This window comes from Capra hircus, chromosome 25 (assembly GCF_001704415.2).
Source record: "Capra hircus breed San Clemente chromosome 25, ASM170441v1, whole genome shotgun sequence".
NCBI lineage: Eukaryota > Metazoa > Chordata > Mammalia > Artiodactyla > Bovidae > Capra > Capra hircus.
The window spans coordinates 20,036,645-20,052,980 of record NC_030832.1 but is presented as its reverse complement, the minus strand read 5'-3'; the positions used below and the strand labels follow the sequence as shown (position 1 = coordinate 20,052,980).

The 16,336-nt window shown below is 43.2% G+C and overlaps 1 protein-coding gene across 3 annotated transcripts in view; it reads right to left on the bottom strand.

The window, feature by feature from the left end:
- Window positions 1-11,442, bottom strand: part of METTL9 (methyltransferase like 9) — a 48,790-nt gene extending 37,348 nt beyond the window's left edge. For 2 of the 3 annotated variants that reach the window (XM_018040833.1, XM_018040834.1), the window contains exon 1: window positions 11,062-11,442. In XM_018040833.1, the coding sequence (XP_017896322.1) occupies window positions 11,062-11,226 (165 nt within the window). In that variant the 5' untranslated portion in view covers window positions 11,227-11,442. Of the gene's footprint in view, window positions 1-400; window positions 434-11,061 lie in introns of those variants that run through there. The other variant, XM_018040835.1, reaches the window with a different exon arrangement.

The window sequence follows — 16,336 nt, the reverse complement described above, 5'->3', positions numbered from 1 at the left end:
TTCACTTAGAGTTAGCACACCAAGGGGGGAAGCAGCCTGTGGGGCACAGAAGCTTCAGAGTGAGCCCACCATCAAGTCCCGGCTCAGCCATTCCTGTGTGTGAGCTCATACAATCACTTAAATCTCTGAGACTCTGTACATTCATCACTGGTTTCTGTCTATCCTGATAGGTTACTCTGAGGATTAAACAAGTTAATGCAGGCTTATCCTCAATACAAGACCAGACACATGAGACTCCTATAATAATAGCAATGAGAGAAGGGTCCTCTAACACAGCCTGATAAATAAAAGTCAGTCCATTAAGTATATGATGAAACTGCTGAGTAGATCAGCTACTATTAATCTCTTATCAACTAAGAAACAATTTCCCCAAATGAAGAGACAAAAGTAACCTGCTTACCCTGACAAGTATGACCATTCATCAGCAGTAGGTGTCCCGTAACTGCTTGAATAACTAATGGACCAATTTTATAGTCATCCTAAGCTTGCTAAACATTGAAAGAAATCTTGGGTAACATTGCCAACACGAACACTGATATAACCAAACAAGCACATTAAAGTTTCAAAGATTAACTAATATTTTTTACAAACTCTGCGCCCTGACTTGATAAACCAAATCTTTCAAACTGCTAATGGTTTTGTGTTAATTTACCATTAAACACTTTTACCAAAACTGCTTGAACTTGATACCTTTATTTTTCCCCACTATATGACAAGCTATGAAACTTCTTACATTCACTGCCTACAGTTTTTATCTTGGTCTGAAAATGTTTGCGCTTAACCATTAACTAATTCTTAATACTCACTGTGCCTGAAGTTATGCCCCAGTGCAGGTCATAAACCATTTTTTATTATACTCCTGACCTCCTGGTTCACATTCTAAACTCTGTAATACTGAAGTCATTCTAACTTTTATCTTCTCTTAATTCTCTGAAATGACTAATCAAGATGAAAGCCATCACCTGGGTAATAGGCAATCAGGTACATTCTATTACTGTGGACAAGAAGTCATTCACGTGGAACAAAGGAGCTAAGAATTCCTTAGCACCCACTTTTAAATGGACAACCAGAACAATAACGGACTCTGACTTCCAAAACTAAGCAAGAACTGGCACCATTAACTGCAAATAATGCTTACAAATGATGCCCCCCACCCCCCAAAAAAAGCCTCAAGTTTTTAACAGCATTTCTCTCATCAATATTAACACATGTGGTTGAACCTTTACTGCCAGACAATCTTTCAGAAAAGAAAATGCTTATTGATCAGAATATGCTACAGAATATAAAGGAGTAATGCCCTTCTCTTTAAAGATAAGGTTGAAATACATGTTCCTCCTGACAATTTGTATGAAACAAATGTCAGCATTACAGCAGCATCATTCATAATTACCAAAAAATGGAACAATCCCAATGTCCATCAGCTGATGAATGGATAACAAGATGTAATTGATCCATACAACAGAATATCAGTCAAACATAGAAAGGAATGAGGCACTGATTTCTGAGATTTGAACTATGAATATTATGCTAAGTGAAATAAGCCAGTCACAAAAGGCCACAGATTACATGATTTCATTTACACAAATTGTCCAGAATGGGCAGATTCAGAGACAGAAAGTAGATCGTGGTTGCCACGGGTTTGGGGGAAGGAGACCATGGGGAGTGTCTTCATGCTAATGTATATGGGATTTCTTTATCAAGTGATGAAAATGTTCTAAAATTAAGAGAGTGGTGATGGCTGTACAACTTCGTGAAGTCTACTATAACCACTGTACACTTCAAAAGATGAGTTTTACAGTCATGAATTATATCTTGGTAAAACGTAAAAACAAAAAATACAAACATTAAAGTGCAGGTGCCATTTTGAGCTTCCAGAAATTTAAAATGGTTTGAAAATTTAAGGAACTAAGCATTTCTCTGAAACTGCAAATTTTTAAATGCAAATCTTATCATGTCACAACCCTGCTCCACAGAAGTTATCTTAAAATAATATTCTAAATACATAATATGGCTTACAAGGCCCTACAAGATTTGTCCATTCTGTATACACAGCCTCACCTCATGACACTCCCTATCAACCCGTAACACCCAGCAACGCACTATGTCACAACACTGCACCCTTCTTTCTTTTTCTGGAAGGCTCATTTCCCAAAGCTGCTTTACCTGGTATTTTGCTGCCTCCTACATTTCCCACTACCCTCAACTGACCTAAGCCTAAATATTTCCCTTGAACTTCCAAACTAGGATGGATCCCCTGTTCTAATACTTTCTCACGTTTCATGTCTCCTCAGTAACACTTATAACCACTGACCTGAATCAGTTCAGTTTCAGTTCACTCAGTCAGTCATGTGTGACTCTTTGCAACCCAGACTGCAGCACACCAGAACTCCCTGTCCATCACCAACTTTCAGAGTTTACTCAAACTCATGTCCATTGAGTCGATGATGCCATCCAACCATCTCATCCTCTGTCGTCCCCTTCTCCTCCCGCCTTCAATCTTTCCCAGCATCACGGTCTTTTCAAATGAGTCAGTTCTTTGCATCAGGTGGCCAAAATATTGGGGTTTCAGCTTCAACATGTCTTTCCCATGAATATTCAGGGCTGATCTCCTTTAGGATGGACTGGTTGGATCTCTTTGCAGTCCAAGGGACTCTCAAGAGTTTCTCCAACAGCACAGTTCAAAAGCATCAATTCTTCGGCACTCAGCTTTCTTCACAGTCCAACTCTCACATCCATACATGACCACAGGAGAAACCATAGCCTTGACTAGACGGACCTTTGTTGGCAAAGTAATGTCTCTGCTTTTGAATATACTATCTAGGTTGGTCATAACTTTTCTTCCAAGGAATAAGCATCTTTTAATTTCATGGCTGCAGTCACCATCTGCAGTGATTTTGGAGCCCCAAAAAATAAAATCTGTCACTGTTTCCACTGTTTCCCCATCTATTTGCCTTGAAGTGATGCAACCAGATGCTGTCTTAGTTTTCTGAATGTTGAGTTTTAAGCCAACTTTTTCACTCTCCTCTTTCACCTTCATCAAGAGGCTCTTTAGTTCCTCTTTGCTTTCTGCCATAAGGGTGGTGTCATCTGCATATCTGAGGTTATTGATATTTCTCCTAGAAATCTTGATTCCAGCTTGTGCTTCTTCCGGTCCAGCATTTCTCATGATGTACTCTGCATATAAGTTAAATAAGCAGGGTGACAATATACAGCCTTCATGCACTCCTTTTCCTATTTGGAACCAGCCTGTTGTTCCATGTCCAGTTCTAACTGTTGCTTCTAGACCTGCACCTGTATGCAGGTCAGGTCGTCTGGTATTCCCATCTCTTTCAGAATTTTCCACAGTTTATTGTGATTCACACAGTCAAAGGCTTTGGCATAGTCAATAAAGCAGAAGTAGATGTTTTTCTGGAACTCTCTTGCTTTTTCCAAATGATCCAGATGTTGGAAATTTGATCTCTGGTTCCTCTGCCTTTTCTAAAACCAGCTTGAACATCTGGAAGTTCACAGTTCACATACTGTTAAAGCCTGGCTTGGAGAATTTTGAGCATTACTTTACCAGCATGCGAGATGAGTGCAATTGTGCGGTAGTTTGAGCACTCTTTGGCATTGCCTTTCTTTGGGATTGGAATGAAAACTGACCTTTTCCAGTCCTGTGGCCACTGCTGAGTTTTCCAAATGTGCTGGCATATTGAGTGCAGCACTTTCACAGCATCATCTTTCAGAATTTGAAATGGCTCAACTGGATTACCTGTATATAAATTGCATGTTCAGGGTAGGTCTTCCCAGGGAGACACAAAGCTCCATAAAAGATCAGGGACAATGACTGACTTCTGTGCCTGGTACGGTTACAGATGAACAACAAAATGTTCATCTATTTAACAACTGTTAAAAAAAATCACAGGCAGTCTAACAGAATTTAGTGTTTCTAGTAAAATCCTGAAGAGAACACAAGGATAACCATGGAGACAGCTGTCCCTGTGTTTTGTCAGTTTCTAAAACTTTAAGGTTTTTGTAAGGCCTTGCTTAAACCCAATTCTGCAAATAGTGGTTAAGCTACCCACCCACCACAGAACTACGTTAGTACAGCAAGCAGTGAAGGAAGACACAGAATGTCTACCTTATCCCAGGCACCTGGCAAAGCGCTGCATGTTTCATTTCCCACCTCACAGAGCCAATAAGGGGCTGCTGAGCACTCCCAACTGAATCAAACTCCTGCTCTAGGTGCATGTGGTTTTTTAGAAGAAGTGTTTTTTTAAAGAAGCTTCTCTTTGCTCCGTTCTTTCCAGTGTGCCTGTCTGTGAGATTCAATTCTAGAAAAGAAAGCAGGACTATTCTGCCCAATTAAGACTGGATAAATGGGGCTAAAGATAATCTGATCTAGATAGTAACAGAATTACACTAAGCCAGTGTTTTTCAACCTCAGCAGCATGGACATTTGGAGCCAGATAATCCTTGATCTGGGCTGTGGGATGTTTAGCAGCATCCCAAGCCAGCCATCAGATGCCAGCAACACTTCCCCAACCCCAGCCATGACAAACTAAAATGTCCCAGACATTGTCAAGTTTCTCTGAGGGTGCAAAATCACCACTGCTTAAGAACCCGTACATGGGCTTACTCAATTCCTTTAAAGTAGAAATGCAATGTTCCTATAAAATTGTATTTGCTTATCAGACTGAGGGATAGATTTAAAAGTTTTTCTGAAATTACTTTGAGTTCCTCAACTAGTCAGACACATGGCATATAATAATCTATTCTTCCAAAATACAAACGATTTGAGCCCATTAGGAAAATCAGAATTAGAAAATCATTTTAGAAAATGAACTTTCTGATTTTAGACAATGTCAGCTGAGCACAGAAGAATTAATGATTTTGAACTGTGGTGTTGGAGAAGACTCTGGAGAGTCCTTTGGACTTCAAGGAGATCCAACCAGTCCATCCTAAAGGAGATTAGTCCTGGGTGTTCACTGGAGGGACTGATTTTGAAGCTGAAACTCCAACACTTTGGCCACCTGATGTGAAGAGCTGACTCATTTGAAAAGACCCTAATGCTGGGAAAGATTCAGGGCAGGAGAAGGGGACAACAGGGGATGAGATGGCTGGATGGCATCATCGGCTCAATGGACACAGGTTTGGGTGGACTTTGGGAGTTGGTGATGGACAGGGAGGCCTGGTGTGCTGAGGTTCATGGGGCTGCAAAGAGTTGGACTGTTCAGTCGCTCAGTCGTGTCTGACTCTTTGTGAGTATTAGGTAATGTGGTTCAATAATAAATATTTGGTCTTTATCCCCAGTGCCCAGCACAGAGCTCCTAAAACCTTGGGGAAACTCCAGAGTGAGTGTATGGTCATGTGATGACCAGGAGGCAAGATGGAACTTTCAGTCCCACCTCTAATATCCAGGGAGGAGAGAGAAGCTAGAGATTGAGTTTATCCAATACTGGTCAAAGATTTCATCAATCACACCTTGGTAACGAAACCTCCATAAACCTCTAAAAGACAGGGTTCTGGGTGCTTCCAGGTAGCTGAACACATGGACATGCTGGGAGGATGGCTTACCTGGACAGGGCTTGGGAGCTCTGGGGCACCCTCTACCTTCCCCCACCAGTCCCTTGTCCTGTGCCTCTGTTCCATTTGGCTGCTCCCAAGTTGTATCCTCTATAATAAACTGTAAACAGAAACCAAGTGTTTTCCTAAGTTCTGTGAATCGTTATCTAACTTGGTGGGGGGTTGTGGAAACCCCAGAATTTGTAACCAAGTCGGACAGAAGCATGGGTAGGCTGTGGACCCTCAACCTGTAGCTGGCCTGTGAGACACACGTGAGGACAGTCTTGCAGGAGGGAGCCGTTAAATCTCTGGGCTGTTAATTCTGGGTAGTGTCAAATAGAAGTGAATCACAGAACACCTAGCTGGTGTCAGAGAATTGGTTGGTGTCACAAGAAAGAAACCACAGTTAAGGCTTTTTTCCCCCAGTGTTAAATGTGACCAAAGCATGCACAAACAGGATAAAGGCCAGAACTTCAAGCACTTGCTTTCATCTTTATCTACTCACAAACTGCAAAAACAACTTGTATTGTTACATAATTTCAATGTCTACACAGAGCTCCATTAGAGTGGGTACAGCTTGCTATTAAGAAGGCAACCTACTTTCACAGCCCCTCAGCCAACAAGGCTTCCTAAGAGGGACACCACAAAACAGTGGGGGAAAGCCTGGGCCTTGAAACCAGACAGAGCAGGATTCAAAATTCCAACTCTGCTATCTATTAACTGTGCTCTTAGGCAAGTTTCATTGCTCTTAGCCTCTGTTTGTAAAATGGGGATGTACCACCTACCTCCAAGAGTTGTCATAAGGATTAGAGAGGATAATATATATACACAATGCCTGACACTTAATAGAAGCCCAATAACTTGATTTTCTTTCCCTTCCTGTTCAAGGTTCACAAAAGCCAGTTGAGAACTGAGGTTCAAGGGAATGCCTCAAACCACACTGTAGGTCTGGGCACTCTGCCATTCTCAAAAGAAGTGAGTAACCGAAGACCTGAGATATTCAATACCACTAAAGGCAACCAGAAAGGCTCTACTAACAGGGTACAGGAGAATCTTAGCTACTACAGTAGGTGGTAAGACCAACCTGAGGACACTGACCTTGACAGCTAAGGATTCAAAAATCACATTCTAAGTTCTACAATGCAATCATATCAGTCCAGACATTTAATCACTGATGCCTTGTATATCGGATACACTGATACCTTGTACAAGGGCTTCCCTAGTACCTCAGAGGGTAAAGCAACCGCCTGTAATGCAGCAGACCCGGATTTGATCCCTAGGTCGGGAAGATCCCTAGGAGAAGGGAATGGCAACCCATTCCAGTATTGTTGCCTGAAGAATTCCATGGACAGAGGAGCCTGGCAGGCTACAATCCACGGGGTGGCAAAGAGTCAAACACAACTGAGCAACTAACACACACGCATCTTGTATATATGCACAGCACAGGTGTAAATATTCAAATCATTCATTCTTTTCCTACAAATGATAACAAACCTAAACCAACAACCTCTTTATAGGAGACTTGAAAGTGCAGAGTAACAAGACACCCTCACTTACACGCAGGGAAAGATTAGATTAAATCACTTCAATTTTGATTTAATAAACAAATTACTGGCAATCTTCATTTCAAATACTGTTAGTAGTTTATAATCCCAAGACTTTAACAAAGCTTCAGAGAATCTGAAATAGTCTTTTACAGGAAGTATCAGGGTCCCAAGGGTACCTTCACAGGGGAACATAAAGGCCTCTGGTATACCTGGAAGAAGGGACCTTCCTTGTGCTCTGTAAAACTGAAGCTAACACTTGTTTAGGGTTTCAACACAGGTTATAAGGAAGGAAAGAAACTCTTTTCAAAATCTCTTTGGTATTCCGCTGCAAAGGCCTCCTGACTTTCAAAGGCAGTTCAGAGGACACAAACCTATCTATCAGCATCTGTCTGGCTAGCTGGCTGACTCCTCTGGGCACTTGTTAACTCATGCCTAACTTTGGTCCACCTCCGCAAGGCAACTGGGGAGTGAGGAGCAGGAGATGGAACCTGTATTTAGCACAACCTTTGCTCTAGCTGTGATGTCCAAGTACTGATATTTTTTCATCTGAAAGAAAATCCAAACTGTTTCAATTATGTCTTAAATCCATCATTGCTTATGGCAGAGAACATTTCTGAGTTTACCTAAGAAGGTGAAAAGAAAAACTCAATATACATATTTACAATTTTAAGTTACCTTATATATTTACTAAATTACTTTTTATTGAAGTACACAATTTTGCTGTTTTCTGTCAAACCTCAACAAGAATCAGCCATAGGTATACATATATCCCCTCCCTTTTGAAACTCCCTCCCATCTCCCTCCCCAAGTCACCTTATTAATTCCACAGATAATGTTATCTGTGCTCTTAAAAAACCTGGCAGTGTATCAACTGGAGAAACAGTCCTGGCCTGGTTCCAGGGAGTTCTATAACAATTCTTTTGTCACTCCATCAATTGAGAAGCTGTTGAATGACTCTTATTATCAAGAACCTAGTTAGTGTGGCCTAAGAATTCTTTCAAGTTTCAATAGCTCTTTAACAGTTGCGTTAACTAGCAGGTGCAATGCCTGAAAAAGACTAGATTCAAAGTTATTGTCGTTATTACTTTCTTTTTAAGTTCTGGTTCAGCCAATGTTGAAAAGTCATATGTCTAGTTTCTCACTACCTGCCTCAATTTCTTTCCAATAAATCAAACTACTCAGCTTTCAATCTGTGATTAAGAATGTGCTGCTGATTAAGAAAACTGGAAATTTTCTCTGAAGCAAACTTCAAAAAAAATTTTTTTTTTCCTCACTTTACAGTCTGTACAAAAAAGTCAGTGGTGCCTACTTGGCCGGCAAGCCATATCCATCTGTGCTGAGAAACCCCTTTCCTTCCTTCTCACTTTTCCAAAATGAAACACAAATCCCAGTTGTGAAACTAGCACACCAAGCACAGCAAACCAAGGTATTAAAGTGGTGCTGTGACTATGGTGTAGAGCTGCTTTAGCCCAAAGGAGCCTTGCCTCTCTAGGATTCAGTAACTAAATAGCTATTTTTAATGAACAAACATTGCCTAAGATCTCTCTTTTAAAGAATCCACCACCATAATTTCTTAATCAAACATAAGGAAAAAAACTTGTAAGTATAGTTCAATCAAATCCATAACCCTACTTCCATGCAACTGCAAAAGAACCAGATGGAGGGCTATGGAAGCCACATACCCAAATGAACACCAGAAGACCTAGTATGAACTATTAACTTGAAGGGAGGGAAAACATTTAGAGTTAAGTTACTTCACAAGCAACAAAGTTTATAACGATCCTGCAACACAAAGCAGATAACAAATCATCAACTCAGCCAGGGCAGAGAGAACAGTCTCCTATTTCATTTATTCCACTGTGGTTTCCATAAACATCTCTTTTGTTCACTTTAATCTTTTATTCATGGACAATATTTTCATAATGTGAATGCATCAACTCAAAATAATGTGAGTGACTGTTCTAAGGAAAAGAGCCAATCTTCCCCCTTCTACTCAGTATTCAAAAAGCACCAGATCAGTCTTCATTTGGAGAAACTAGCTGCCCAAATTGTTATGTGCAACTGGTTAAAATACACACTTATTACACATACTCGAGTATCTTAGAAACATAATGAAGCAAAGGAGGTACTGGAAACCAGTATTAATTTTCCTTAGAACTTGACAGATCCAACTTTTAAAAAGTACACAATTAGAAGACATTCTGAGATGTCTTGTTAGGCCATCGTCTGAGGCTGTGTCTGCAGCTATAATTCTACCTAGGCCCCATAAAAATCAAGTGACTTAAACAGTTTTTCAGTGTTTATAATATGTCCATTTCTTTTATGAGCACTGAAAACACCAAGTATACTTAAGTAGCAGTAATCTCAAGTGTTATAATAAATATCTATAGTCAAGAGACTCTACTATAATTCCACGTCAATGGAAATAAGCCTCCTTTTTATCCTACCCAGAACTTTATTTCTACCAGCTGTTAAAGATGACATTTCTACTCACTGTTTTACATCATTATCCATGATACTTCGACATATATATCTTAGTAACTGAACATTATCACTACAGTACAACTCTAAAAATGACTAATCCATTGCAGAGAAAGTGGTTTTACAGGTTAAGGTACTAAGTTTATGTACACCCCTAACAATATCATAGGAGTGATTAACAAAGTATTAGTACAATAGCTGTGGGATTACAAAAAAATTCTATGGACATTTATAATTTCCTTTAAAAATAGAAAAAGCCCACTACAAATATTTTCTAAATAAAAACTAAACACTATTTCTCTGAATGGATTGTTTTATCTCCTTAGATAATTCTTTAGTTTCATTAGAGCACATGAAATCAACTTCAGGGTAAACACCTGGCATCGTAAGAAAAGTAATATATGAAAATGAGAAATCTATGGAAATGATGAGATACAAGATGGGGAGTAATTAGCTACCACTCTCTGGGAAAGCAAAATGTACTATAACTGCTAGCTATTATAAACCAATACTCTGGCAAGTTCAAAAGCCAAGAGGCTTTCTGCTCAATGTCATGTTAACCGCAAACTACATTATAATCAAACACGAAAGACCTCACTCTTAATTCTGCAAATGCACATACTTAAGTGGCACAAAACTAAGATAATGAAAAGACTATCCAGCCAGCCACATCGCCATCGTTCACGGTGCACAACTACAACTCTTCTGAAGAATTCGCTCCTGCCCAGTTCTGATAACCCTTCCAGTGAAAGCTTGCATCACCTTTCTTGTTACCACATCTCTCCCGTCAGATACCAAAATCAAAGTTTGAAGGAGATACTCTCTCTCTTAGGTAGGAGGGGAAGAAGGTTCGACAGCAGAGGAGTGACGAGTTATCAAACACCTTTTTAAGTGCTTAGGGAAAATGTCACCCGACGGAGCCCAGAGAGTTAAATGGCTCACGCCGCACGGCTAAATTTCTTTATGGAACCTTTGTACGTTCAGAGATTCAACCAGACAAAAAGAGGGACCGGCTTTTCGGCGTGATACTCGGGGCTGATGGAAGCTGTCGGGGGTAATGGGTTTGGTCGCGTCATTCAGTTCTCAGGCCTCGGTGCCAGATGGGTCCCCAGACGGGTCGCCACGCGCCGGCCCGAAAGTTCCTCCGGCCGGCCGCCGGGAGCGGACGCCGAAGTGGCCGAGCGTCTGCAATCACCCGCCGCGACCCGGGAACAATGCGGGGCTCCGGGGCGCTCGCGCCGGGGCCCGGGAGAGAAACCGAAGGTCGTCCTCCTCGCGAGCCTCCGAACAAAAGGAGCCGCGGGGCGCGGACCGGGCGCCCGGCCCAGAAGACGGTGGGGGGGAAACTTTGCCAGGGGCCGGGGCGGCGGGGCGAGGCCCGGGGGGGTGCCTCACGCCGCAACGCCCCGCACAATAGCGGGGCCGAGCGCGGGAAGGCTGGCCGCCCCGCCCCCGCCCCGCCGGGCCCGGTTCGGGTTCGGCCCCGTACCTGGTGGTTCTCCTTCCTGCCGCCCGCGGCCGCCGCCGGCCCGCCCGGGCCGCTCGTCATGTTCACGTACAGGGAGCGGGTGAGCGGGCTCCGCAGGGTCCACATCCTCCGCGCCAGCCACACGGACGCCAGGCTCAGGCACAGCCAGCCCGCGAGCAGTCTCATCGGGGGTCTGCGGCTGCTCGCTCCGATCACCGCCGGGGCGAGGAGGAGGACGCGCCGCCGCCTCCAGCCGCTGCCGCCGCCGCCGCCCAAGCTCGAGCCATCGCGCCCGACTCGCCGCCCATCCAGCCCCTTCAGGGCCGAGGCAGGGGGTGGGGAGGAGCGGGCGGCGCTCAACCTTCCCGCCTACCCGGTCCTCTCCGCCCCCGGAACGCCGCCGCCGCGGAAGGCAGTTTCCACCCGGAGCACAAACGCAACGCCTGCGGCGCGTTCTCTCCGAAGCGCGTTCCCTCGGCCTAAAGAGCCAGCCGGCCGGGAGGCGGGACAAAGGGGGCGCGCATCCGCCTGGCGCGCGTCCCCGCCTCCCGTCTTGTTGCGGCTCCTTACAATGGCGGAAATGATTTTAATATTAATACTTCTAGGCCAGAGGTGATCGTTCCGAAGGCGGTAACTGAAGCCTCCCCGGCCCTCCAAGGTAGTGTCCGCAGTTCTTCTGGTCTCTCGTCGCCTTAGTCTTGGCCTCTGGGCCCCTCATCCACCCCTGGGCGGGACTTTTCTCCAGATTGTGCAGATTGACCCCGGGGTGACCCTCATCCCCTTCGTCCATTCATACAGACGAAGTACTTGCCAGAGACAGAGATTGCCAGTTTTCACATAATTGCCAAGCTACATGGCTTCCTATTCACATCGTCCACCCCAAGGACCTACACCCTGCTTCGCAGGAGCTGCAAAGTAGACGTCAATCTAAGTGCAAAATGGTACTGCCAATCCCTCCCCGCCTACCCGCCCAGTTCCTCAAGCCTGGCAGGTTGCTGGCTACCTGTTTCTAAGAGGCATCGGCGAAAACTCTGCCTCTTTTGGAAGCTTCTGCAGTTGGGGCACCTGCAAGTTATGTTCTGGTGTATTGATGACCCTGTCCAAGAATGAAGACCCTAAATTCGAGTCCCTGCATGCTCGTTTCCTTGAATTAACAAACGGAAGTGGGATCCAGTACTCTTCAAGCCAACCAAGATTTGCAAGCAATATTTACCCAGATGTGTCTTTGATCATTTGTAGCACAGGAAGACCTAGCAACGTTTCAAAACTGAAAGGTTACACTGTGTTCCTGTGTCTGAAGCTCTTCCTGCTGCCACCAAAGCTACCAGTAAGGAGTCAAACATTTCATGGGTCCTGTCCCTTTAACACCTTGCTGGGTTTGTTTAGAAAATGCTTCTAATTTAACTGCACTAGACATCATGTAATACATTTTATTTTAATTCAAAACAAAAGAAACCTTTCTGTTAACTCCATTCCGTGCACTTCAGAGATGGTTATTTAAAAGTGTCATGGTGATCACTGATGAAGAACAAAACCCTTCCTTATCCACAAACATTTTTATTAGCTTCTAAGAACCTCAGCTTGGCACCTTTCACCAGCAGGGACATCTTGTTGCCTAATGTAACACAGGCTATAACGAACAAACCAAAAAGGCAGAGAGGAGGAGGGTACTTTGTGTTCTCTTTCCAGCATACTCCCTAACTGCTTCCTGCCAAAATCCCAAAGAGCCTGCACCTTTAAATCTAGTTCAAACCTCTAGTGGTCCTGACCCAAATCATCAAAAAGGAACTATAGTAGCAAGCTCAGATAATTCAGTTTGCCATGTCATCTGTCTCCACTGCCTCTTAGGATCAGTGTCACAGGTAAAGCAACTCTGTGCCAAAGAAAGCCTTCATCTTTTTAGAGGGGGTGAGGGAGGGTTGGGCAGGGGGCTGTAAAAGCAGCATGAACGTATAGAATGACATATTTCATTTCTGCAAACAAAGGAGACCACAAGATAAGCCCCTCAACTATAGAGTAAGCCTGATGGGCTGAGAAGCAGCAACTAGATGGCTGCTGTTGTCTGAAGGGTTTAGGGTCAGTTGACTGCCACGAAGCCCAGCATCTCAGAGAAGCAGATTTTCACTTCAGACCTGAGCAGGTGGCCTAGAAAAATAAATCAGTCTCACATTTAAATACTCTATAATAATCACAGAATATTCAACTACACGTTGTTTACACTTAGCAAGCACAGGACGAAACCAAAGCACAGCATGATCAAATGATTTGCCTAAAGGTAGCAGAACAAATTCAATAGCAGACCTTTTCATAGAACCTGGTATCCCAGCTCACAGTCCTTCGATCCATCTAAGAAGCCTTGCTGTCTCTCCCTTCTCAGAGAGCCTCCTGAATTACAAATGAGGAGGAAGGAAAACAGCAAGAGTAAATATACTAAGCAGAAGTTCAGATTGCCCTCAGGGACTGCCCCTTTCCTACATCGACTAGAATGTCACTGGCTGTATATTAAAACCTCAATTATCCCTCACGGAGAGGGGAAGAGGCACAGATAACACAAAAAGCCAGCTAAGAGCCAGTATTCTTTCTGGCCATGAAATGCAGTGATATTCAAAGGACACATAAATGACACCCTCTGTGCTGGGCTCTGCTCAGTGTTCCCCTGACCAGGGCCCAGGTGTCTGGTTTGGGTCACAGCTCTGTGCATAGGTCCTAAATCTTGACTGGATCACTTTCCTATCTAGAACTCTAGGCAGGGCGCTTTTTGTTGTAATTGTTCTTATCAGCTGCAATTTACGGCATTTGCGTGTTCTCTTTTCAATTAGGAAGAGAACCTATAGAGAGCTGGATCTGTAGAGAAACACAAAATGTGCCGCCACTGTTGTTCGTTGTCATCTTGTTGAAGAGATAATGATCTAAAAGGAGTATAATCACATGTTTTCATGGACTTAGATTGTTTTTATGCTTCTTAATATTTTGCAGAGTATAAGAAAGATGCAAGTTTTCCCCAGTGTATTCAGTAGATGTTCCTTATGGTTATTAAGCAATGAGCACCTCTAAAAAATTAAAATTAGTAAATGTATTCAATAAATTTGTTTTATATTAGTAAATGTAACAGATTCTTATCTGAACTTTGTTGATATGATCTCAGACATATGCAATGACATCACTATGGTCTCTGATAAGGTGTTTAAGGCGAAAATGCAAACAGAAAGAGAAAAACAAATACTATATATTAACACATACAGATTCTGAAAAAAATGGTACTGATGAACATATCTGCAGGGCAAGACTAGAGACACAGGCATTGAGAACAGACTTGTGGATACTGGGGAAAGGAGAGAATGGGACAAATTGAGAGAATAGCAATGAAACCTACACATTACCATGTGTAAAGCGGATAGCTAGTGGGGAGTTGCTATGTAACACAGTAAGTTCCACCTGGGGCTCTGTGACCACCTAGAGGGGTGGGATGGGGTAGAGGTGGGAGGGAGGTTCAAGAGAGAGGGGACATATGACTGAATCACGTTGTTGTACTGCAGAAACCAACATAATTTTGTAAAGCAATTATCCTCCAATTAAAAGTAAAAAAAAATAGAGTGTTTAGTATAGTGCCTCAGGACATAGTAAGTTCTCCAAAAAAATGTTAATTTTCTCTTGCTTTCACTATAACTTGGATAATTCACCCTCTCCTGAACCTCCCTTTCCTCATCTGTAATCTGGGGCCATGGTTTTGAGAGCTTCCCTGGTGGCTCAGTGGGAAAGAATCCACCTGCCAATGCACGAGGTGCAGAAAATGCGGGTTTGATCTCTGGCTTGAGAAGATCCCCTGGAGGAGGAAATGGGAACCCACTCCAGTATTCTTCCCTGGGAAATCCCATGGACAGAGGAGCCTGGTGGTCTGTGGTCCACGGGGTCGCAAAGAGTCAGACACGACTAAGCACACCCACACACACACACACACACACTTAGTTCACAACACGTCTGTGAGAATCAGATGATCTGAATGCCTTGTAAACTGTAAAACTCAACCAAGGTTATCATAATAATGATGCTTATTCCCAATGTGACTGGTCTCTGCAAAGCTACCCTCCATAATACATTCCCTTAGAGCCCAGGATGTTAGCTCCTCCTCCTGTGTCTATTCCCAGACCTCTTCCTGAGACTTTGAACTAAGAGAGTGAGGATGAAAGTGGCTGAAAGGAATATGAAACACAAAACTGCTTAACATTCAAGCCTAAGAATCACAAAATCAGGCAGCAAATTCAAGTTTATGTACTTGTCAGGCGTGCCTATCTTCTTAGTAGGAAAACCTTTGCCCCTCTTCCCACCTGGCTCATTTGCATCACCTCTGTGCCAGCCACAGCACTTCACCTACTTAGAACCTTCTGGACCCCACAGCCTCCCTCCCATGGCAATCTCATACCTGTTTCAATTTATGTCAGGGATAAAGTTGGAAAGACCAAGAACTGCCACTTTCACATTGGCAAAGATTTATTGAGTACATGCCAGACATGAGGCACTGGACTAAATGGAGAGGAAAGCAAAACAAACGCAATGACATCCTCAGAGCTTACTATTTAAGAGGGAAGATTACTTTGTGGGTCCCAGTAATCACAAAATGAATAGTTCACTACAGTCTGCTGCGTGCTACAAAAGAAGTGTACATTGTTAGGAAAATGAAAGCTGTCCAGAGGAAGTGTGGCTTTGCAGCCCTCGTTTTGACATCTCCTTGCTAAGCCTGAGAGCTTCCGAGTTGCCCAAGTTCCTCTGGACTACAGGTGCACCCACTAATTGTGGGATAAAAACGGGAGGTACCTGTAAGAGTCCTCTGGGCTGCGAACATCACAGTAAGCCACCTATGTACTTAGGTTGTAAATGTATACTACTGCTTCTAGGATCCCTAAAAGAAATTTGCCCATGTAATAGTTTGATCCACTTAAAGGAAAAATATGTTATTTCTTTAAATATATATTTCAACCTAGCAAGGTCTTTTAGCAGCAGGTCTGAGTCAGAGCTCTGATAAAAGAGAAGGCTTGTTTTCCTTCACTTTCTGGGGCATTTTCAAAGGTCCAGAACTCTTTCATCTTGTTTTACATATATTTTCAAAACATCCCTATCCTTGGCCTCTTAATTGCAGTCTTCTGCATGTATGTGGGTTTGATCCTCTGAAAGGCTGCTTCTTCTTCACCCAACTCACCCTGTAACTTCATGCCACTGTGTTTTCATAGTCTGATTTCAAAAATATAAAGCCTTCTTATTTTGTGACTCTAAAATATTCAAACATATGGTCTATATGAAA